At 47.5% G+C, this 25,751-nt stretch overlaps 1 protein-coding gene across 2 annotated transcripts in view; it reads right to left on the bottom strand.

The window, feature by feature from the left end:
• RBM6 (RNA binding motif protein 6) overlaps positions 1-25,751 on the bottom strand; it is a 1,836,548-nt gene that overhangs the window by 431,091 nt on the left and 1,379,706 nt on the right. For both annotated transcript variants that reach the window (XM_069644148.1, XM_069644149.1), the window contains exon 18: positions 991-1,119. In XM_069644148.1, coding sequence (XP_069500249.1) covers positions 991-1,119 — 129 coding nt within the window. The remainder of the gene's footprint in view (positions 1-990; positions 1,120-25,751) is intronic.

The raw sequence follows: 25,751 nt of genomic DNA, 5'->3' as shown, positions 1-25,751 counted from the left end.
GCCAATACAACAGAAAACGAAAGCTGTTTGTTTCCATGTGTATCCGGTCCATATTTTCTCTTTTCTTTGCATTTTGGTACCTATACTTCCGCTGTTAGTGTGCCTAGTCATTAGGTATAGGGACACATATGCAAAATAAATCGGATGAAGGATGAACCACTCATGCCCGATATTGGGCGAGGACGTACACATTTACTTCAAAACTACAATGTGGGTGAGCCAGAAACATGAAAGCACAAGCAATCTGCAATCTTCAGCTAAACAGCCATTTTCTTTTTAAATGGTGTTTCGCCACATACAATCGTCTTTTGAAATGATAATGGAAGAATAGGGGATGGCACGTAGAAAATGTTGGTAAGGCAGAGGCTTTATTGGGAGCACCAGTGTAAATTGTGTATCTTTCGTAGAGTATATGTTACAAGCTTTAGGCCCATTTTGTTTTATTAACTTATTGTATCTTATTGGCTTGAGTGATACGACTAATGTCATGGATCATTTAAGGTTACTTGAAATCACTTCAAAACAGGTCTGCAGGTTCAAAGGACAAGTGCTGTCTCTTCAGCTACACAGAGCATTTTAGAGATTTGACATCACTGTCTAAGCCGAATCAATAAATGTGTGAACCTGGCACCCATGTTTGCAATAGAAGGTAACAGAATAGGCAACATGATGGCAAATTGGAAGTCCCTTCTATCAGTTCTTTGTTCTCGGCAAGCCATGACACATACCATTACTGGAAAGAAGCTGAAGATGATTAAACTGATTTACTACTATAAGACCTAGAAATCATCAATGAAGGAAAGAGAATGAATAAGTAAGATACAAATATACATTTGAAAAAGGAAAACAAAATTAAAATCGAGCGAGGAGTGAAATTATGAAACCTACATAGGAAGCAGAGCTAAAAGCATTCCATCGATATATGCAAGAATGTCTACCAGGGCTTAAAACCACTTTATAATAGTGAAAGTAAACGCATTGGTTGCTTACGGCAGGAGCTGGGGGTGGTGGAGGTGGTGGAGGTGGTGGTGGTGGTGGTGATGCTTCTTTTTTTTTTATCACTGGCAACATTGGTTTCTTAAAAGGATCTTCAAAGGTAGTCTCATCTTCAGAATCACTCTGGAAAAACAAACGGAGAAAAACGCTATAGTATACGAAACTGTCAGAATCAGATTTGTAAGGGATGAGGTTGATGTAAGCTACAACCTGTTTGAGAGAATCAACCAAAACAAAAACATATTTGCATGCTCTGAATTAAAGGACCGTAAGAAAGAAATTATCAGGAATCCATACTCTTATAGCTTAATATTAACAACCAAGGCAAACCCCAACACAAAGCATTTGGATTCTTGGTTCTTCGCCTTAAAAGATAAAATAGTAGAAGCAGCCTCTGGCATTATCTACCCTCTATGAATAGACAGTGATACACTCAACTCAAACAGCAGGTGGGGTACAATTTAGCATTCTCGAAAACGTGTGGGTTATTATTAAGGGAAGTGTGACACATCTGCCTAGAATAAGTTTAACATTCTTTGAAAAAGTAATCCACCTCATCATTATTAAAAACAATTTAATATAGAATTGTCATACTATTCATCTTTTAGGAATAACCGTATTCCAGGGTACATTGGTGTTAGGACAGCTTTTCTAAAGTACCCTCTGTCGTTTTTGTTGTGTACCACAATCAGTGGAGTCCCTAAACATCTTGTGATGTACTGTACCCATTTTGAATTGTTAAGAATTAAGGAATTTGGAAGTTACTGGTATTCAGGATTGGAACTATCTAGGATCACGTTATGGAACAAGTGTATGTGGGGGAACAGTTTTACTCTGGTAATTAGTCTGACGCAAATACTGAAAGTGATAAAAGATCAATTAGTACTTGAATCTGGTTAGACTGAATTTGTTGAATACCGAGTGAATACTAAAAAATGTATGCTCCAACAAAAGTTTTATAAGTTTACACTATTGAGTATCCAAGTGTTTCCTTTTAAGTGAAATGAAAATTCATGTAAATTTTATAAATGTAAATTAAATTTTCAATGAATTTTTAGATTTTGTACTCTATTTAACTGAAACTAAGATGTAATTTTGTAAAGGTTCTTTGATGAACTAAACACAATAAAAAAAAAAACTCCAACTCTTAGTATATGGCTGTACTATTCAAGGTAAAGGTAGCTATTACTGAGAAGTCAGGCTGATCTTAGGAGGGAGAGAGGGCTGCAGGAAGGTACCAAATTCTTGTAGCATAAATAGCGTCCAAAAAAACCCTTATACGCTGATATATTGAAAATATAATGGTTTATGTTATATATGTACGCAGGCAAAAATAATTCTTTAGAAAGATAAGTACTATTATAAGTCATAAACACAATATAAAAACCAACAATACTTCTGGTAAGTAAATTAAAGTATACAACACATTTAAAATAGCAGTATTCAATTCAAGAGGAGTAAAACCACATTAGACTTTTAGAATGGCAGTATGCAATTCAAAGTAAGCAGACCCTATTGGTAGTTAAACTCTTACACTTATTCTGTTTCAGGAATAATACAGTTATAATAGCAAACTTACTTTCTAGAAAAGTGGAACACAATTCAAAAGGTAAGCAAAAACTTTTCAGAATGGAAGTAAGCAATTCACAGTATCACGCTTGTAACTTATCCCATTTCAGGAATATTCAGTTACAGCACCAACACATAGCAAGTAAGTACTTTGCAACACTTGTTATATTTTCTTCACCAAGGTCTTATACTTTAGCAGTCCTTCCCGAATCCAAGGCATGAGTGTTTTCAGAGGGAGAAGGGGAATCTTAGTGGTACAGGGGCCAGCTGTAGGAAGAACAGGATAAGGCATAAACTGTAGGAAAGTCAGAGTTCCAGAGGATTTCGCCTCTAACAAGTATCATACTTAAGAGTTGGTATGTTCAGGGACTTTGTAGAAGGCTCCCTAAATGTGTTCCAGCATTACACCTGAGTGAATGGTATGGGCGAACTCTCAAATACAAAAATCACCACCCTAGCCACACAGGAGCGATAACGACTTTAGTTAAGTATTACCTCATGCCACACAGTGCCTCAGCAGTGAAGAAGCAGTTGTAAACTGGCGCCTTCACGATGCAGCAACACAGGACCCCGTCTCTAGATTCATGGTCATGGTGACAAAAGAAAGGACACTGGATGGGAACTTGCAGTAGCAGTCGAAGAAAGGGAAAGGCTCCCAGCAAAGGATTGTTCGGCTTTGCATAGCACTGTGGATTTGGCACACTTTTCAAGGTAAGTGTAGGATCCTCACGCCAGCTAAAGGCTGTCTCATGACCTTGCCCCTTCCATAACTAGTGGGAATCACATTATACTGTGTTCTCTTTATTTCTATCTTTAGCAATTGCGACTTTATAACTTCTCTTTAAGAACTGGGATCCCTCCAAAGATGGTGGTGATGTCACCCATTGACACCTAAAGTTGCTGCCTACAAGTTGCTATCATCTACTTCAGCTTTCTGGACAAATATAAGTGGCAGTTGTTCACACGCTGCCTTTTCTTACCAAAATGATACCCAGGATCACGTGTGGTGAACCACTGCACTATACTTTTTTCTTACAGATAAAGCTAACGGTCCCCTGCCTATCTACTTGCTCCCAGGAGCTTAAACTGGAGAGTCCTGCGCCTATTGCAGACATCCCCCCACTGATTTTATGAAAACCACGATCACAAGGTTAGTCCGGATTTTTACCAGCTCTGGCTTTACTAAGCTACACCCATGTTACTACTCTCTTTTTTGTTATCTAGAATTACCCCAAAAAAAAGGGATTTGCAGAAAAAATATATTCTTTTGGAATTGGTATTTGATCATCACTTAGTGAATTTGTATTAAATGGACAAGAGTTTAATGTTTATGGAGAATGTGAGTCTTTATGGGTATTGATAATTTTGCAAAACAGTAAAATATGTGCTCTTCCAGCAATTGCCATGATGTTTAATACTCCTTCCATAAAGATCATAATCAAAAAATCACTTGAGATAAATATGTTGTTTAACGCATTGATCTAAAAATGATTATACATATGTTTTTTAGAACCCTGATTTGCCCCTGATGAAGAGTGCTGTTTCGCTTGAAACGCGTTGGGCCTTCCACAGCTTCTGCATGATGAATAAACTGAAGATTGGTTCTTGTGACCTCATCTGATTGAAAGCCTACTTTTTTGAATAATTACCTTTCCTAATCAAGCTCACTTGAAACCTTTTGCTTAAAAAGACATTACAAATTTTGAAAATCACCTATGAATTATTGATCTGCTTTTTCCAGATAATAGAAAGTGTGCAGGGGACGTGAGTTCCGTAATAGGGAACTTCGTTGTTTCATGCACTTTTCAAGGTACCAGATGAACGGTCGTCGTCCGATTGATTCGCCTTGCTATCTCGGTCCAGCACTCTGGTGAGGGGACTTCATGGACTGGAATCTTGATTCTAGAGGTGCAGCAGAAGTCCACCTAAGTTTCAGCAAGAATCATTCACAGGAAGACGATGCACATCATTCAGTCTCAAGGTCCCAGGGTATTGGCGGTTTGGAAGGCCCAGGAAGGTTGTAGCTCTTCGTGCGATGGCTCAAAATGCAGGTCTTCTTAAGATTGATTGGTCCCACAAGTCCAAGGGTCGGAGTTGTCTTCGGGACTCCGCTGTCACAGAGAAGAAGGGGTCAGTACAGGCAGTGGTTACAAAAAGCCATCTCTGGACGCAGGAATCAGCTACATGCGTCTTCTTTTCTTCCTCATCAGATTCAGCGCAGTGGTCAGCTTGCCTTCAGCTTCCAGATCCAGGCCATTTATCCTGGAACCCAGCCAATCCGCACACATGCTACATTCAAACTTTGTGGGGTACAGCCAGCCTTCCAGTTAGGACTGGTTCCAGGCAGGCATGCCAGAAGACAAAGGACTGAGAGGTTTCAGACTCCTGACCCGTTTTCTCTCTTCAAAGGCACTCTGAAGCCTCAACAGACTTCAAAAAGAATTTCCGCCGAAGACACAAAACAAACCAGGACCCTCCCAACCCAGGACCAAGAAAGGACAAACACACACGAAATGGCTAAAAAAGAACATTTTCGGTCAATGGCGACTCTTATGTGCATTACCGTGGCTGTGAACACAGCCTGCGGGTAGAAATCACACAAAAGTCGGTACAACACTTCCACAGCCACCAGCCATTAAGGTATGCTTGTCACTGTAAGACAAATGCTACAGGAGTTGTGAGATGGGGGATACAGTGTAACTGCCACCGCCCTCCACGTAAATTGTTACTCACTGTAGTCCCCTTTCCTCCATACTGCATGGGCGTCCCTCCCTAGGAATGTGAGAAGGATCCTTTTTTCACTAGAAAAAATCTTCTTCCCCTTTAAATTTAGAAGCGTGCAGGGGTCGCTGCCCTGGGAGCATGCGCTCCCCTGACTCCGCCCACTGGCAATACTCCTCAATCCCCATTGACGCGTCGCCAATATTTAACATTACTTAATGACACCAGTATTATGAGGGGGGAGGATCGTGGGACGTATGGAGGAAAGGACTAAGAGTATGTTAGTCACTACGGTGAGTAGCTATTAATTACTCTTACGTCCCGTCCCCTTTCCTCCATACTGCATGGGCGAGCCCAACTGATTGTAGCCCTAGGGTGGAGAGGAGACCCTCCTTAAGTGAACAAGTTCCTTAGAACCACCTGTCCAAAAGCTGCATCTGATTTAGAGCCAGTGTCCAAACAGTAGTGCTTACAGAAAGCAGAAGGGGTGGCCCAGGTGGCCGCCCTGCTGATGACCTGCCACGGGACCTCCCGCTGGAATGCAATGGCTGTGGCCTTGGCTCTGACAGCATGGGCGTGCATGTTAGCTGGAAGTGTTTTGTGCTGCCCCTCGTAGGCCTCCTTGATGGCCGAAACCATCGACCTTGCTATAGAGGCCTTGGATGCCTGATAACCGGGCCTTGACCCCCTCCGAAGCGTCCGACTTCTGGGAGCCCTTAGTCCTATCCAGATATAATTTCAGAGAGCGCGTCTGACAACCAGACAGTGCGAAAACCTCGGAGCATTGTGCTTAGGGTCTGCAAAAAATGCAGGTAAGATGATCTCCTCGTTCAGATGGAAAGCGGAGGCTAGGAACGCTGGGTTTGCTCTCAGGACCACCTTATCCTAGTATAGGGTTCTGAAGCCACAAACGCCTGGATCTCGCTGACTCTGCAAGCATAGGTGAGACCCACCAACAGAGCTGTTTTAATGGTGACCAGCCGGATGTGTGGTTTGTGTGCCAAGGTGCCCAACACTACATTGAGGTCCCACACAGGGTGTGATTTCTTGATCGGAGGAGAGAGAGCCTGGCGAGGCCCGTCAAATGTCGCTTCACCACCGGGTTGGAAGAGGAGAAAACTCCCTCCTCCGAATTCCTGTAGGCCCGTATAGCCGCCAGATAGGTGCGGCATGTATCCACCTGCACGCCAGAGTGGGAAAGTGTGTAGAGAAGGAGATTACGTCATCCAACGTGCACGTAAGGGGGTCATCTCCTTAGAGACCGCCCAGTGACAGAACCAAGACCATTTACTCTTGTACTGGCTCGTAGTAGCCTTGCTCCTAGTGCCCTGAATGATTTCTAGGTTAGCCAGTGAGAGGCCCAGGTGTTTCAGCGTGATCTGCTCAGGAACCACGCTGCAAGGGCTAACTTCTGTGGGGCGGGGTGGATGACCCTGCCCCACTGTTGCGCCATGAGCTGCAGGTGAATTGAAGGCCTGTCCGAGAGGCTGAGAAGCTCTGAGAACCAGGGTCTCTAGGGCCACCACAGAGCTATCAGAATGATGCTGAGGTGACACAAATCTTTTATCTTGCAGATCACCCTGTGGGTCATGGGTGTAGGCGGGAAGGCATACGCTGTCATGCCGCTCCACTGAATCTGAAAGGCGTAGCCCAGGGAACCAGGGCCCTGCCAGGATGCAAACTGGTGGCACTTCTTATCCCAGCAGGCAAAGAGAGCCAACTGAGGATGCCCTCATCTACTGAAGATCTCCAGCAGCACCTGATCGTTCAATTGTCACTCGTAATTGTCCGCTTCCAGGTTGGACTCCCCCAGAAGGTGGATGGCCTTCAGGTAGATGTTGTTCTCCAGGGCCCAGTCTCACATGCTGACCGCTAGGTTGCACAGTGGAGGATATCTGGTACCGCCCTGCTTGTTGACATAGTACATGCTGGTGGAGTTGTCCATCTGGATGAGGATGAGCTTGCCCCCAATGAGCGGAAGGAAAGCTTTGAGAGCTAGCCAGATGGCTTTCAGCTCCAGCTAGTTGATATGAGACTTCTGCTCCTGTAGGGTCCAGACTCCGTGGACAATGTGGCTGTCAAAATTGGCCCCCAGTCTTCCTGGGAGGAATCTGTAGCAATGGTAACCTGCGGGGGCAGCAGCCGGAAGGGCCTGCCTGTCCGCAGGTTGCAGTCCCTGGACCACCATGTGAGGTCTGGGCGTAGAGATGGCGGAAGGCTGACCAGCTCCGCCTGGTAGCCCAGCTCCTGATTCCACGAGGCTGTGAAGTGCAGCTGCAATCTCCTCATCTTGAGTCTCGTGTAGGGTACGGCCAGCAGGACCGCTGCCGTGATGCCTAATAAGTGTTGGTACTACCAGGCCGAGGACACCTCTTGGGTGAGGAAGCGAGTAGTGGCCCTCTTGATGGCCATGATCTTGTCCTCCGAGGGGAAAACTCTCTCGGACCTCGTGTCCCATATGAGGCCCAGAAAGATCAGGCTCTGCGTAGGCTGCAGCTTAGACCTTTTGAGGTTGACAGAAAACCCCATCTCGTGGAGTGTGAGTATAAGGGTGGACGAAGTTTGATGAAGCGCCTCTGGAGATCTCACCCTGACAAGCCAGTCGTCCAGGTACGGGTAAACGTGGTGGCCCTGCGCCCCGAGGATGGCTGTCACCGCATTCATGAGCCTGGTGAATACCATGGGGGCTGAATTGATGAAGGGTAGCACCTTGTATTGGAAGTGGCAGCCCATGATCCTGAATCATAGGAATGAGCGATGCGGCTGCCAAATCAGGACACGTAGATAAGCGTCCTTCAGATCCACGGAGCACATCCAGTCTCCCCTGCACAATGTCTCCCCAATCAGTGCTGGCGTTACCATCTTGAATTTTTGAAGAGGGAGGGAGGGAGAGGTTGAGGGTGGAAAGGTCCAACACAGCTCTCAGGCCAGCTTTGCTAGATCCTGAAGACCCTCCGCATATGGAAACTAAGGCACAATCACCATACACTAGTGATACGACGGACACGAGGTTCGATTTTCCAAGTACTATGGTTTATTGCAAAGTATGCTCTGTCGGCCGACTGGGACTAACGTCTCGCAACGTGTGTTACCCAGACCTCGTCAGACGCAAGAGAGCGAGCATCGCTCAAGCAGTAACATATACAAACATACAATCTTTGAAGGCACATCAAACAGCCCATAATGTATCTTCTAGAGCTAGGGTTCGGTGATTGACAATCATGACAAATATGACACATTATGACAAGTTCTTTATTCAATCTAATCATATTCATTGTAGCAACAGTTGCACAGACAGTTCTTTGTTATGGAGAACATAAAGCACTTGTTCAGCAAGGATATCGTGTTCGCGAGAGAGACGCATACCATAGCACATTATCTACTTGGTTCTATTTGTGAACTAGGGGTCAGCCTGTTCTGAGGCAAATCCGCGAAGGAGGACCTCTAGAAGAGTATAATTCATGCTTTAACTGCCTAGTGCTACAGCATTAGTGAGACAGGCCGGCACCTGGGCCGTTTCTGCTTGCCTCCAAGGACTTTGTGAGGGAGGAAAACAATGTATTTCTGTACTGTATGGCATTCCTGTCCGGGTTGATCTTTCAACATGCAGGCTGTGGCCTCGTACCGTGTATGAGCTTTCAGAATAAAATACATTTTGCAAAGCATTTGACAGAAAAGAAAAAAGCAGAATGGTGGATGTTATACAAAATGGACGCCCTGTTATACTAGTTATACTGACGATTCTGTGTTTGCGATGTTGGTCATATGATGCGATTGGGTTCCGGCCAACATAATATACATACCATATATGGTTAGGGTTGTTTTTGGACTAACAGCTTGGTTCTTTTGTATGACGAAAATCCTGGAATAGAAGCCCAATCCTCGCTGGGAGGCTGGGACTTCTTCCAAGGCCTGGCTTTCGACGAGCGCCCAAACCTCTGCCAACAGAGTGGCAGTCCCAATCTATGGGAGTGGAGGTTAGGAGGGAGGAATCAGTAGGTGGTACCCCGTGGATACCACAGAGAGGATCTAGGGGTCCGAGAGCTTCTGATGCCAAAACTGTGCATGAAGGGCAAGCCTGCCCCCCACTGGAGACACGTGGATCCGAAGGGAAACGTCATACCTTCTTTCCCTCTGATGCTGTTGCGGAGGAGGGGGGAATGAAAAAAGCCTTTGCTCCCCCCCCTTTGTTGTTTGCGTCGGTGTTGATTCGGCGAACGGTCAGGCTGCCTCGATCTCCATTCTTGGAAGCCGCAGAACCCTCCGAACGTCCGCCCCTTGTCAGAGCGTTGATGTGACTTGGTGTACGCCTTGGGCGTGGCCTTCGTAAGGATAAAGACTTTGCAGTTTGCAAACTGTTTTTCTTTTCTATCTAACTCCTCATCGGTGGTGGAGTGAAAGAGGTCTCCCCCCTCAAATGGAATGTCCAATATGCGTTCCTGGACGTCTGAGTTAAATTCAGTAGCCCGAAGCCAGGCAGTCCTCCTTATGTCCATGGCTATGCATATGGCCCAGCCAGAGGTGTCAAGGTGGGCCACGGTGGACCCCATGATGTCTTGTGCCACCATTTAAGCCTCTGCCAGTCCCGCCTTGAAACGTCACGGTCTGTGCACCAGAGGTTCTGGAAGGAAGTCGGCTATTTCCCGCCAAAGCCTCTGGTTAACGGCTGCCAGCATGGTATCTGCGTTGAATTCACGAAGATGCAGAGAAGCGTTGGAATAAAGCTTCTTCCTGTATGCCTCCAAGATCTTCTCCTCCTTGCCTAGTAGCGCCGAGGACGAGGTGGCCGATGTCGACTGTGGCTTTGAATAGAGTGATGCCACAGCAATCACAGAAGAGTGTGGTTGAGGGTGGGCCTACAGCAAGAGTGGGTCCACCTCCATTTGCCTACACTTTGGTCCAGGCACCGATTGACAGGCTGGGCCAAATGGGGCTTGAGCCACCCCATTTTGGCCAAGGCGACAACATCCTTCTGCATCGGGATTCCTGTTCTAGCCGCGGGGCGTAGAGTGAGGACCTCTGCAAGCAACCCCGCCTCCGGTTGTTCGACTTTGGTTTGAGGAAGGCCCAAGTACTCTGCCAGACCTGCGAGTCGTTCGTAGAAGGCCCTGGCTGACGATGGTGTGTTGGGGTCTTCTTCCTCGTATGTGTCCACCGGGGCGTCCGGAGCGGGTGGAGGAGTGCTGGGCGCCGAGGGCTGAGGTGTGGAGGCTGGTACTGAACCGCCTGAACTGTGGGAGGCAGGCGAGGCGGAATCGAAGGAGCCGGCGTGCGCAGCTGGAGCTGCACTGGGGCCTGCAGCGCTGGAGCCATAGGAGGAATGACTATAGGTGCAGGAGGGAGCATGTCCCCGATTACCTCCATAAGGATGGACCCCATCTGAGGAGATCTCATGAGTGTGAGGAACTTTTCAAGGAACCTGTCCTCGCAGGCCAGTGGGGTGGCAGGTGATATTGACAGGCTGCTGAGACCGGGGCGTGTTCTGTGTAGCTGTTTGCGGAGTAAACCTGCCCTGCTGATGGGTAAGCTGTAGGCCACGTACCTGGTTGACACCAGTCCCACCTTGTAACTCCTTCTCCCACCTGCTCCGTTCCTCGGGCTGGTATCGGCCATCTAGTCTGGCGTGGCAGCAATCTTGTCAAGCTGCATCCCACGTGCAGAAGTAGTGGTGCTTGGCTCACTGGGCCCAGTCTCCTCCAGGACTCTTGACGGTAGAGCATGAGGCGTACCATGCACCTCAGGCCGAGGCCTGGTAGGCGTGACGCCCTCGGCAGAGTTGCCAGTAGTGCTGCGTGCAGTCTCCCCTTCGGACATGTTGCCGGTACAAAGGCGTAGTCCCTCGGGTGTACACCTGGTAGAAGAACCTTGCGGTCCCTCTGCACTGTCTCCGGAAGGATCTACAGACCCCTCTGCATGGCAGCCGGTGGCTGAATTAGCCTCGGTACCCGTGCTGGTGCGAGAACCTGAGAGGTTCCTCCCATCTGGGCATTTCCTTGGAAAGGAGTCGCCTATGCAGGGTTGCGGCCCTCCCTTGGGGCTTGACTTATGTCTGACAAAGTCCTTCAATTCCTATAGAGGCGACTTCTCAAAGAGCTCCCTCCACCTAGCTAGTCTGTTATTCCAAGCATGCAAAGAAAGTGCTTTGCGACCCGGTACAACCCTCGCATCCGTGGTCGGGGCCAAGGCAGCTGAGGCAAAAGGCGTGGGGATCTGATGTAGGGAAGAGCCCCTCGCAGTCTGGACACCTGCTGAAGCCCGCTGAAGTCGGCATGCGCCAGGGAGGAGTGTGACGCCCAGAGGATAGAGTACCTGAAGGATAAAAGACGGCAAAAAAGACAGAAGAAAGTATCCGGGGACGAGCGTGTGGCATTACATGGCCGAAGGTAAACCCAGGAGCGCTGATGAAATCAGCCTGTACCTGTCAACGCGGAAAAGGGGACTGGGGAGTGGCGCCGGTGGGCGTGAGTCAGTGGAGCGCATGCTCCCAGGGCCACCCCCGTGCGTGCCTTTAAGTTTAAAGGGGAAGATGTTTTCTGTAAAAAAGGTTCCGTCTCCCGTCCCTGGCGAGGGATGCCTATGCAGTATGGAGGAAAGGGGACGGGCGGTAAGAGTAGGTGGGTGTTCAGTAAGATTTTTATCTTTATGATGAATCTTCCTGACCTGTGTCAACCCCAGAACATTTTGCTTGGACTTGGTAATTATTTTACCTTGTCCCTAGGTGAATAGCAATCTTTTTCTCCACTCACCTAGTCTTTTACTCTTTTTATAGGTGACCTTTGTATGTCTCTCCATAGTGTATGATTGGACTGACTAATGTCCTATGATTGCACACATCATTTTAAATGTAGTGGCTACCTTTTTTATTTTCTTATTTCTTGGGTGAACTACTGCTCCCAAGAAGTTAAGTGGGATTTTACATCCCCTTTACATTTTATATAGTGAGCCAGCACACCCCACCTTATGTGGAGTGCTGAGGGGAGACAATGCATCCCTTTTCTTATTCGCATGGTCACATTTTCGTTACAATTACAAATTTACTTAAATGGCTGGTGGCAGTGGTTTTACCTTAGTGACTTTTTAGTCTTATTACTACTCGCAGGCTGTTAAATTAGCATCGTCAATGCACAGAAGAGCCACCATTCTGCTAGAATGGCAGGCTCCTTTTTTTGCCATTTCTCGTTTGCTTGTTTTTGAGGTCTTCCTCTGCCATTCTAGGTGGGAATGACCTCAGTGGAAGTTTTGTCTTCAGCGTGAATCCTTTGTATACCCTGCCAAGGCTCCAGAGTATCTGAGAAGGCAGGGAGTGAGGGAGGATTCCAAATCTCTGCAGCCCTTTGTCTTTCACCTTGCCTCAAAGGAACCAAGTCCCAATAGTGGGCTAGCTGTCCAGATTGGACAACCAGACAGCCTCTTTCTGTAAACTGCAGGGAGAGTTTGCAGAAAGTGTGCTGTAGTTCCTTATAAATACTCACATTCTGGAAGCTGCTGACAAGTCGCCCACTGGAGCTGAAATCGAAGAGGAAGATGAAGAAAAGACATCTGTATTGATTTTCAGCGCCCGGAGTGCCTGCTGTGTAACTGGAGCCTAATGCAACCCTTCATTCCAATCAACCTGGTGGTACCAAATGTGACTACTCCTACAAGGACACCACACGTGATGCATACATAACTAACTTATACAACTAACTTTTTACGAATGGAACTTGCGCGCACCATACTAGCAGACCGATTTAGCGGTGGACGTCTCGCAGGTACTCGGGTATGTTAATCCACATCTCTGTCACCGCTTCAAATGTGTTAGCCCCATGGCGCTCTGATGGTCATAACTGACTACACTTTCGGTGTTCTCTATTTTCAGACCGTTTATGATTGTAGAGACATATTTTCTCTAACAACTAGCACCAATTGTATCTCTGACCATCGGACAATCGTTACAGGACTATTCCTCAGGTAACTACCTTTATCTCATGTCATTTTTAATCTGCAGATTCCAATATTCGCCTTATTGGATCCACATTTCTCACTATTGCCTCCATGTGTTTTTCAGGAAGTTTCCCTTTTGATGTACTTATACATTGCATTCAATGCCCTTATTCGAATTGAATCTTCATTTCGCATTGCAGACATCAATATCGATCATCGGGTAATGCGAATCGGTTTACACATTATTTTCCTAACGTTTGCTTAATGGCTTTCGGGTTTAACATTGTGGTGGGTCCTTATTTCACACTAAACGGCTCCACCTATGGTTGTAGGTTGTATTTTCACGCGTTGGGTTGTGGTTTGGTTCTGGTGACCTGGCAGCTATTTCTCACACGTTTTTTTCTGACATGAGGCTTGGTTATGGGCTTAAACTGGATTTGTCTGTACACCATTGGGTTCACTGAGCTTTACACACAGCTTGGCAGGCATTGCAATGTGGACACCTATGGTCATTAGTTGTGAACAACAAAAGAATTTATGATTGTTCTTTTGCTTTGTGTTATTTTCTTTCTTATTTTTAAATGCATTTTTCAATGTAATGTTATTTTCATTGGAAATTGGGATCCTTTCGATGATGTCATTATGAATGGGCAATACAACTCGGCATCATGTAATTGGTAATGTATTGGGGCTTTGACTGATACAATGTGATCTTCGGCTCAATGTTTTGTTCTCTGACCCTTGCTCATTTGATTTTATTTTGTGATTATCGTGTAATATTTTGTTATGCAATCCACACGTGTAAATTATATTTACTTTGTCAATTTTTCTGTTATGGATATATGTTATATCATATGTTTTTGTTATTACTAGTCGTGCCTTGAGAAAGACCTAGGTACAGGGCGAAACACGTGTCGGCAGACTAGCTTCAATTATCTGTTCTAAGATATAATACAAGACTTTATTCCAAAACCGTTATTGATCTCAGTCATCTGATTATCAGGAGCAATATTTGTTCCATTAATGGGTCTCGCTTCTAACTCTCATGCAAGCAGCGCACCATATCAGTGGAACCTCTGTTTTTTTATCTTTGTACTCCTACAAGGAGGCTCTTGAGATCCACTAGTCTCAAGAAGACCTGCATTTTGAGCCATCCTATGATGTGCTGCAACCTTGCTGGGCTGCAAACCACCAATAACCTGGGACTTCGAGCCTGAGTGCAGTGAATGGTTTTCCGAAGTCTGTATCTGTCTGAAACACTGGCGTACTCCTGCGGGATCGCCAGAGACACGATTCGAATCCTTGAAGTCCCCTCACCAGAGTGCAGGACTAGATTAGTGAAGAGAATACAAACAGCCATATTCGTTCTCCATATGGCTGCTGTAAAAAGGTGCCAAATCCACAGAGCCACGAGAATCCATGAAGAGTCCTTTGCTGGAAGCATCCTCTAATGTCGGCTGCTATAAAGTCCCACCCAGTGTCCAATTCTTTCGTCTCTAGAGCATAAATCCAGTGGCCTGGTCCTGTGCTGCTGCATCTTGAAGGCAACCACGCCAAAACTCTTATTTTCTCCTAAGCTACTGTGCTGGCTTGGGTAATACTTACCTTAAGTCGGGTGTGGGGGGTAATTCGTGTGGTTGGGAGTTTGCCTATACCACTTGCACAGGCCTAATGCTGGAACACATATAGGGAGCCTTCTGTTGAGTCCCTGAACACTTTAACCAACTCTGAAGCCAATACATGTTAAAGAAGATATCCTCTGGGACTTTGACTTTCCTGCAACTGAAACCTATCCTGACCTGCCTGCAGCTGGCACCTAGACTACTAGGGTCCATCTTCTGCCTCTGAGAAAATTCATGCTTTAGACTGGGGGAAGGACTTTATAAGATGAGGAGTCTGCCTTAAAAGTATAACCAGTTTAAAAGTTCTTACTTGCTAAAGATGTTAGTGTGCTAACTATCTCTGTGAAAGAAGAAGTTACAAGGTGTCATTAGGTTTATGCCTACCTTTGAGTTGCCCCTATAAAAAGTATAAAAGGTTACTTTGAATGGTGTTTCCCCCCTTCTAGAAAGTAATACGTATTGGCACTGTTTTATTCTTCTTAACTGAATGGGCGTAAAAGCTTACCAATAGGGTTTACCTGCCTTGAATAACATTGAGTCATTCTTAAAGTGTATCATATGGTTTTGCTTTCCCTGGCCTGCTTCCTACAGATCTAAAACTGTCTGGAAGTTAAAACCTGTCCTTAAGGTGCTTGTAGCCCCTCTTAAAGGCATATGGTTTTACTTACCTTGAGTAGCTGCTGCTCTTCTAAACTTGTATACATTGGGTGTATTTTACCTGAAACTGCTTAGAGCATTTCTACAATAATCATAGGGTCAATTACTTAACTTGAAATGCATTGTGTTTTTCTTAAAGCGTAATTGGGTGTGGCTTTCCCTAATTTGCAGAGTGGATTCTAAAATAGTTGAGTGTTCATACTCATCATTCAGTAGCTTATGGCCCCTACAGTATATGAGTTATTTTACTAGCTCTGAACTGTGTTCTTAAAAGTAATACTATTGGTGTAACTGTACCCAATCAGGAAAGTTACACATGTTGCAAGAGATGAACAAGTTACTTCTTACCTTGTAACGTTCTTTCGATGGGATGTTCCTCTGACGTATTCCTTATCTTTGATAGATCATCTCCCAGCTTGCTGGCCTCGGAAACATTTTTTTCAGTAGAGGGCGATGCGCGTCGACGTCCCTCGAGCCGATGTCCCTCGACGGCCTGGGTATCGGCGCCGACCTCACCACGCGTCTAAATAGACTCGTGCAGCATCCGTTGCTCAGTTCTGTTTTGACGTTAACAGTTGCTTTACATGAATTGGTTATTGACCTTGAAGGAGCGTAAGCTGCAACCACAAGGGAAGTATTACTGCGGGGATGGATGGGAGGGGCGATAAGGAATACGTCGGAGGAGCATCCCATCGAAAGAACGTTACAAGATAAGAAGTAACTTGTTCTTCGAAGGGATTGGGTCCTCCGACGTATTCCTTATCTTTGATAGACTCCCATAGCAGTGGTGTGCAATTGGAGGTGGGAGTCAAACGCCATGTTTCCTTTAGGAATTAACCGAATGTAATACGGCTTTGCCAAACCTAGTCTCTTGACTAGAGGAGGAATCCAGGTTGTAAAATCTTGTGAAGGTATGTGCGGACGACCATGTGGCAGCCGCACATATGTCTCGAACCGGAACTCCTCTTTGAAGGGCCGAGGAGGCTGCGATACCCCTGGTTGAATGAGCCCTAAGATTTTGAGGAGGCTCTTTCCCTGCCAGTTTGTAACATTCCAGGATGGCTAAAATAATCCATCTGGAAATGGTTTCTTTTGTTATCGGTAGTCCCAAATTGTGCCCTGAGTAACCTACAAACAGTTGGTCTGCTTGCCTAATCCTAGCAAGTCTGCTAATGTAAAAGCTTAAAGCCAGCCTTGGGTCCAGCCTATTTAGCCTTTCTTCCTCTTTCCCCGGATGGGGAGGCGGATAGAATGAAGGCAAAGTAATTTTCTGAGTGATGTGGAATTCAGAAACCACCTTTGGGAGGAAATTAGGCTTCACCCGTAGGACAACCTTGTCTTTATGAAAAATTGTATGAGGGGGTTTACAAGATAGAGCTTGTAATTCGCTCACCCTTCTAGCAGATGTTAAAGCCACTAATAAGATAGTTTTAAGGGTGAGAAATCTTAGCGAACAAGAGTGGAGTGGTTCGAAAGGAGTACCCATCAGGAAATTTAAGACTAAATTTAAGTCCCATAAAGGAACCTGGAAAGGTTTTGGAGGGTAGACATTAGTTAATCCCTTTAGAAATTGTATTACTAAGGGTAGTTTGAAATACGAAGGTTCCTCCGCAGTGCGCTTGAAGATTGATAGCGCTGCGAGATAGCCCTTCATAGTGCCAACTTGAAGGCCTGAATTTGCCAAGTAGAGTAGAAAGGACAACACCGTTGGTGTACCACATGAAAAGGGGTCGATATTCTCTTCTCTACACCAGCTGCAAAACTTGTTCCAACGGCAGCGGTATAAAGACTTTGTTGTTGGCCTTCTGGCCGAAAGCAACACTTCCATGACATCATCAGGGAGGTCCCAATCCTTGTATCTCAACCTTTCAGAAGCCAGGCGTGAAGGTTGAGGGTTCTGATGTCTGGATGGAGAACCTGACCTCCCTTCTGTGAGAGAAGATTCTCCTTGATTGGAAGACGAATTGGAGGGCAGATGGCCATGTCCAGAAGGGAACCACGTTCTCCTGGCCCAGTCTGGGGCAATTAGGATCATGGTTCTCCGGAATCTTCTCAACCTCCTGATCATTTGAGAAATGACAGGGACTGGTGGAAACGCGTACAGGAGTGGAAACTTCCAGTCCACTACGAACGCGTCCCCTAGAGCTCCTCTCGGGGGAAATTCCCTTGAACAAAACCGATCACACTTTCTGTTGGTACTGGTGGCAAACAGATCCACTTGAGGGGTTCCCCAAAGGGGGAAGATCTCCTGAAGGACTTCCTGAGCTAGTTCCCACTCAAGGGAGACTGTGCCCTGCCTGCTCAGAGCGTCCGCTGTCAAGTTCTTCTCTCCGGCTAGATAGACTGCCGATAGAGAGATTCTTTCTTGAATTGCCCAAAACCAGAGCTGCATTGCCTCTCTGCACAGTGGTAGTGATCCTACGCCTCCTCTTTTGTTGAGGTAGTGCATGGCCACTGTGTTGTCGTCATTATCAGGACATTTTTCCACTGTACAGATGGCAGAAAAGATTTCAGCACTAGTCTGATTGCTCTCAGCTCTAACAGGTTGATATGCAGTCTGGACTCCGATGGAGACCAACGAAAGCTGATGGTTAAGTCATTGGTATGGGCTCCCTCCACCCCGTGAGTGAGGCATCTGTGACTACTGTCATCTCCGGCCATGGTTGCCAAAACGGCTCCCCCTTCAAGATGTTTTTCTGGCAGGCCCACCACTGAAGGTCTCGAGCCACCTTGTCCGGAATCTGAAGGAGGTCTGTCATTCTCCCTGAGAATTGTGACCACTGAGTTCTCAGTGCCCACTGAAGAGATGTAATTCTCAGGCGAGCCTCTGGCACAAGGAAGATGCAGGATGCCATGAGGCCTAGCAACCTCAAAAAGTCGAAGGCTGGGAGACGTTGGGCATTTTGAAACTTGATGACCATCTGCAGAATATCTTGAGCTCTCACCTCTGGTGGCGAGGCTTTTCCCAGGGAAGTGTCCAGTACCGCTCCAATGAACTGGAGTCTCTGTGATGGTATCATCTGTGACTTCTTTAAATTGAGGGAGAAGCCCAGTTTGTGAAGGAAGTGGCAGACATAATCTAGCTGGATCTGAGCTTGTTCCGAAGATACAGCTGTGATCAGCCAATCGTCCAGAAAGGGGTAGACGTGGATCCCTTCCCTCCTTAGACTTGCAGCCACTACCGACATTAGCTTGAAGACCCTCGGGGCGGAGGTCAGCCCAAATGGCAGAACTCAAAATGGAAAATGAGAGCCGCCAATTACGAACCTCAGGCATTTCCTGTGTTTGAGATGGATTGGCACATGGAAATAAGCATCCTGGAGGTCCAGAGATACCAGCCAGTCCTGGAGCTGGAGGGCCTGAAGGATCTGAGAGAGAGTTACCATCTTGAACTTGTCCTTCCTGAGGAACTTGTCAATTCTCGTAAGTCCAAGATAGTTCTCAGTCCTCCGTCTTTCTTCGGTATGAGAAAGTAGGGGGAGTACCAGCGCTTGTTCCTCTCCGCTACAGGTACCGGTTCTATGGCACCTTTCTCTAGCAGGTCTACAATTTCCTGCAAGAGGAGCAGATCTGGAACTCTCAGAGAGCTTTTCCCCGGTGGATGACTCTGAGGGATGCGTAGAAAAGGCAGGCAGTAACCTTGGACAACTGTCTCCAATGCCCAAGCATCTGACGTAATAGCCTGCCATTCTGTCAGATGTTGAGTTAACCTGCCCCATACTGGTGTTTTGTGAAGAGAGTCCTCAGAGCGGTTTGGAGGCGGCTGATGCAGATGCCGAGGGTAAAGAGGCACCTGCTACTGCTGCGGCTTTTGTCTTTTTACCCAGTCCACCTCGGGTGAATTTCTTCTGACCCCTTTGAACCGGCTGTCCTCTGCCCTTTCCGAATGCGGAATAGAAGCAAAAGGACTTACCTCTCCAAGAGGTTCCTGAGGGGCGATATGGTGTCTGACGGATTGCAGCTCCTAAGGATTTTGCTGCTGCCTTTGATGTTTGTAGTTTTTCTAAACTGTCATCCGCCTTACCAAACAAAGAGCCGTCAAAGGGCATATTCAAGAGTCTGCTTTGCAAATCTGGAGCAAAACCAGACTTTCGCAACCAAGCAAATCTCCTGGTTGTTGTACTTGCTGCCATGGCCCTGCTGATACTGTCAGCAGAATCGATGCCAGTCTGAAGGGATTCGCACATTGCGTCCTTACCATCCTTAATGATGTTGAGAAACGCTTCCCTTTATTCTCCCTCCGGGATGCAGTCAGCCGCTGATGAAGCACACTCCCAAAGTGTGTGGCTGAACCTTGCGAGCGTACAAATAGCATTGATGGATTTCAACGCCATGCTACATGCGGAAAATACTTTTTTGGCCATAGAGTCATATCTCTTATCATCCCTGTCCTGTGGAACAGTAGGGTAAGCCGATTTACTACGTGCTGAAGTAGCTGCCTGAACAACCAGACTCTCCGGAGTTGGGTGTTTGGATAAATATTCAGGGTCAGCAGAAGACGCCCAATATTTAGCTGCTAGTTTTTTGTTAACTGCTGGGATTACCTCAGGTGTATCCCGGTTTGCCAATATTCTCCTTTGTAATGCCGCATGAAATGGCACCACAGGATCCTTCTGTGGACCTTTGACCAAGATGTCTCTGAGGTCGTCTTGCTGAAAAGCAGGTGAGGGTGTGGACCATCCCATAAACTCTATTATTCTTGCCATCAAGGTTCTGTAAGGGGTTTCAGCATGTTCCCCTGGGTCTGGTGTGGCAAATTCCACTTCTGGGGAAGTGTCCAACCCACTTGCTTCCTGTTGGGTTTCATGGAGGTCTTTCAACCTACCTTCCCTCAGAGGTAAATTCCTCTGGTGCAGGAGTTGCAGATCCCTGCAACTCAAAAGGTCTTTCCTGATCTGAATCCCCCCCTTCTTCATAAATAGAAGATAAGACCCTGGAGTGGTCAGGTCTTGAAAATGGTATAAATCTCATTTCCAGAGCAGAAGGAGCCAAATTTGTCATGATTGGTTGAGAAAACGTCGACGCAGACGTTAAAGGCTTTGAAGCCATCGAAAAAGGCGTCGAGAAAGGTGGCAGAGGCCTCGAACTCAAGAGTATCGGGATTCTACTCCAGGTTGTCGACGACATTCTCGTGCTCAAGGCTCTGGCCACTGGCTGTGAGGTGGCCGTGGGTTTATCCTTTCTCGGCGTCGAAGACGGCGTCAACTCGACTGACCTGTGCGTCGAAGAACCCTTCGATAACGGCGTCGATCTATGTGTCGAAGGGATCTTCGACGACGGCGTCGAAGACGCAACTTTGCCTTTACTCGGAGGTTTGTGACGCTCTCGAGTGGCTTCTTTCGCCGGGTACTGCGACTCGCGGCTTTTTGATTTTTCAGTCTTTCACCCAGGGTATCACCCTCAGCAGTCTTCGAGGGGGTCGAGGCCGCTTTCTCGAAAACGCTTAGCATCTTTTCCCTGAATTCCTCCCTCTCAGCCTGAGAACTATGTTTTGTGGGGCAGGAGACCCTTTTTGGGGAAACGGAAGACGAAGACAAGGATCGTCAACGTCTCTTTTTTGAATGCTTAGATCTCGAAGAGTGATGGGAACTGCTTCGAGATCTAGAACAAGAATGTCTTTTATGATGGCGAGGAGAGGAATGTCTCGACTCCGCCGAGGAAACTTTCGAAGAAGTTTTAACTGCCTTACCTCTCTCGAGCTTCCCCTTACGCTCCTTGAAGGCTTTCGCTGTCATGGACATGCAGTCCTCGCACTCCGAACAATGGTGCTCGATTCCCAGGCACCACAAACAGATCCTGTGAGGATCCATCAACAACATTTTCTTTCCACAGTCTCGACATTTTTTGAAGCCGGACCGTGGAGTCGTCGGTTCGGGTGAGGAAGCCATCGAGTACGAGTCGGTATTCATGAGGAAAAGATCGATATATTTGACTGAAGAACTGAGCAACGATATTCCGAGGCCCCACGAAGCGCGGAAAAACGGAACTGAATGGACGCTGCGCGAGTCTATTTATACACGTGGTGACGTCGGCGCCGATACAAAGGCCGTCGAGGGACATCGGCTCGAGGGACGTCGACGCGCAGCGCCCTCTACTGAAAAAATGTGTCCGAGGCCAGCAAGCTGGGAGATGATCTATCAAAGATAAGGAATACGTCGGAGGACACAATCCCTTCGAAACTTGTAATTGGGTGTGTTTATTAAGTGATTTCTGTCACTGAGTGACACCTGTACTTAAAGGCTCAAGGTAAGATGTCCCCTGGCCTTGATGAGCTGTCTTGGGGCTTCCTGGGGTCCCTCTATCCGTTGCTTCAGTCAAGGGATCTTTCTTTGTTGGAATGCTGCGCTCTTTTGCCCCTCAAGCTGAGCTGATTACTTTAACAGGTTTCTCAGTCTTGCAGGTGCTTTTTCTGACACTGCAGCTGCTTCTGACCAGTGAGTTGTCCTCCTCAGACATAGGTTAGTTCTCCTTCTGATCGGAGTCATCGATGTTCGAGGGTGCAAGACCCTTGGTGACCAGAATACTCACCCAGACCTGTATAGCAAACCCTGAACTAACAGGTTTGGGAGCCCTTCCTGGGTCAAAATGTCAGTGACTGGCATTGGGAGTACTTCTCCCCAGGATTGGATTTATTTCTTCAAGTCTACATTCACTGCCAGGCTGGGAATCCACGGTAAAATTAAAGCAGTTTAAATTTAAATTTGAAATAAAAACAGCTGTCACTTTAGTGCTCTACTAGAGTCACTTTAGGTGATATTGCCCCACAGAAAACAGGCAAGTCCCCCTTAGCTCCACCCCTGTAGGCTGTTAATATGGTTTTCTAGAACCTACCCTGGTGGACAGGTTTTAGGAGGCCACCCTAGTTATAGTGAACTAAGGAACTCTTGAGAAGTTGGCCAAAACCCAATCAAGGTAGCAATGGAGAGCAGTCAATGCTCTTCTTGGGAGAGTGTGAGTGGAGTCAGGGGACCAAGATGAGTCGACATAGAAAAGCACACAATAATTAAATTTAAGACAGGAATATACAAAAATACTGTATTTATTCTAGGCCTTCTACGCACACTAAAAAATAAACCTTCCTCATATCTAGAATGAAGCAAAAAGGTTCTTCAGGACCGCCTGACTAAACTCTGCATCGCGCTTGGAGCTGGTGTCCAGTGAGTAGTGCCTACAGAAGGCCGACGGAGTGGCACAAGCAGCCGCCTTGCTGATGACATCCCAAGAAGCATGTCTCTGAAATGCGACGTCCATGGCCTTAGCTATGACCGCATGGGCATGAATCCCCTCAGGAACAGGTTTGCCCATGGCCGTGTATGCCTGCGAAATGGCCTGTAACATCCAACGGCCGATGGAAGCCTTGGAAAACCTGAGAGCTGGGGGATGAGCCTCCAAAAGTCACGAACAATGCCTCAGACTTCCTGAAGGATTTCGCCGAGAGAGAGCTTGAGAACCCTTTTGAGGTCCAAGAAATGTAGGGCCCTCTCTGCCCCAGACTGTGGGTTCGGGAAGAACATAGGTAGGCAGATCACTTGACTCGGAAACATGGTGAAGGGCTCACACGAAGACAAAGCCTGCAGCTCACTAACCATGCATGCAGAGTGAAGAGCTACCAACAGAATCATCCTTAGCATGACTAAGCGGATCGTCGCAAAGCTGCAAGAACCACATTGAGGTCCCAGACCGGATGCGTCCTATGCACCAGAGGAAAACCTCTAAACAACCCCTTAAGGTGGGCCTTAACCACCGGGTTGGCTGTGGAAAACAAATGCTCAGGAGAATTCTTGTAAGACCCAAATGGCTGCCATCACCAGGATGAGGCTGCAGCCCATGGAGGCCCAGTATTTGCAGATGCAGAGGGTCCATTGGAGCAGAGTGGTTGCCGGGAACATAACACCTGCGGCGGTGCCAACAGATCTGGAAGGCTTCTCCCAGCGACCACCGAATCCCACACGGAACATGAGGCAAACTGGGGGCACTTTGCATTCAGGGAAGTTACAAACAAATCCAGGTCCCCAACACTGGACTAGGGGCAACAAAGAGTGGTTGTGCAACTCCCACTCGTAGGTGTTGAACCCCAAGCGACTCAGCTGATCCGCTTCTGCACTGCTGTCCTCTAGCAGATGGAATGCTGAAATTCCAAATCACCTCGGTCACGGCCCATTCCCAGATTGAAACCTCCTCCATGCAGAGGCCGGGAAACGGGTGCCACCCTGATTGTGTGGGTAAAACTTTGTAGAATGTTAGTGAGATTTATAATTTTTATGCTTCATCCCCTCTCCTAGTACTTTTCGCTGGACTTCTGGACCTTTTTCCTTTCAATCCTGAATGAGTGGAGCCTTTTTCCACTCAGTCATTCTTGTGGGCTCTGTCTTTTGGAACTCTATTCTTTGTATTGTACCTGTTCTATGGAGTTTGTCTGCTCCATAGCTCTTAAAGTACCTGAACCGGTAGATGGACAGGAACCGGGAGGAGTACCCAGAGGAGGGGGCGGGGAGCGCCACCTGCAGGATGACCTCCTTCACAATGTCCTTCAGGAGCCCCTTCATCTGAGGGGAACGCATGAGGAGGAGGAAGCACTCGAAGAAGCGGTCCTCACAAGCTGCCGGATCCCGAGGGGCCCGGTCCTCCGAGGCGCTGGGTCACCGCTCCTGGTCAAAGTGACACGGTGCATTATGCATGTAGCCGTACCACTGTGATGGGTACATGTAGACCTGAGGGGACCAGAAACATGCACAGAAGGAACCGCTGCCGCTTCCTGAGGGTAGGGGGCTGTGATCATCCTGCAAAGCCCATTCGATGGGTGAAGGCACTGGCGGGCCCTGAGCCGGATCCGAGATGGCCACCTGGCTGGCATGCTTTGCCATTTTGAAGACTTGCGGCACACCCTGTTCGGGAGGGCACGAAGGCCCCGAGCCAAGAGAGGCCTCAATCACAAGAAAATACAGCTTGGGTCTTGCACCCGAAGCAGAAGCGTCAACCTCAGAGATCCCTCTGGTAGGCGCTGTGCCCTCAGCAGGATGGCAGTTAGTCATCACACCCTTTTTCATGACCTCAGAGCGAGGTCCGGTAGGCTGGGAACCCTCTGCACCAGTGCCGGTAGCCATGCTGGATCTAGTTGAGGACAGACTCTTGGGGGTGGCGCTCAACAATCCCTTATCCCCTGTAGTAGAGGATGAGCCTGTTCGTCCTTCCAAGGACAGCCTGGTAGGTCGCCTGAGCCCCTCAGTTTGGGAGCCGGTAGCCTGGAAGGCCATAGGTCTGTTCCCGAACCGACCGTAAGAGCCCCTGGGCCCTTCGACTTGGTAGCCACTAGCCTTAGAGGCCTCAGGTTTGCCAGAACCCGAATCAGAGTAACTCCAATCCGTGGGAAACCCAGGGAAGGAGTCGCTGCGCTGTGGAGCCATGCTGAACAGAGGGCCTACCTTGTCTTGATGAGAGGTCCAGGAGACAAAGTCCTGGAGGTGGGGCGGAGGAGAAGTGTGGAAGATCTCCCTCCACCACGACAAACGATTCTTCAATGCCCTGTGACCAAGAGCGCTGCAGGCCGAACATGAGTGCCAGCGGTGGTCAGGCTCCAAGCGCTCAAGACAGTGCATGGAGGTCCGAGGCCGGGCACGAACGGTCGCATGAAGCACATCTTGTGAAGCCTCCAGCAGTAGCCATGCGTCAAGGGAGGCGAGGCACCGAAGGGAAGTGAAATAAGAATTGGAAAAAACAACCAAGGAGGAAGCAGAAAGCTAATAAAGTCTCCATGCTGACTGTCTGGTCCGACACGTCCGTGTGGAAAAAGGGACTGAGGTGAGGTGCCGGAGGGCAGGGCCTCGGCAGGGCATTCCCACACCCAAAGCCATGCCCCAGCGCGCAAAACTAAATTTAAAGGGGAAGCTTATTTTTTCGCTGCCAACGGTTCCGGCACCATCCCCATGCCGGGGGACACCCCACAAGGATGGAGGAAAGGGGACGGGACGTATGAGTATGGAAGGTGTGACACAGGCATGGTATCAAGAAAGTTGACACAGACAAGAGATGTACAGTTTCAAACAAAACTGTATTAATGATCAGTAGGATGTAACACCTAGCTTGCGCTATGCTATGGTGGGATTTCTCCCTACCTAAAGAAACTAAGGAAAGTCTAAAACAAGAATCTGTCTGTGCCAAAACCTATGCTTGGCCTCACAACTATACATGGTGGGGGAACCTTCTCGGCAAAATGGAAGTGTTCAAAAGTAAAGGTTAAGCTACTTGCAGCTTGAGATCCCTATC

This window comes from Ambystoma mexicanum, chromosome 2p (assembly GCF_040938575.1).
Source record: "Ambystoma mexicanum isolate Mex_15411 chromosome 2p, UKY_AmexF1_1, whole genome shotgun sequence".
Taxonomy (NCBI): domain Eukaryota; kingdom Metazoa; phylum Chordata; class Amphibia; order Caudata; family Ambystomatidae; genus Ambystoma; species Ambystoma mexicanum.
Note: the sequence above shows the minus strand (reverse complement) of the source record. Positions and strands in the feature narration are given on the sequence as shown.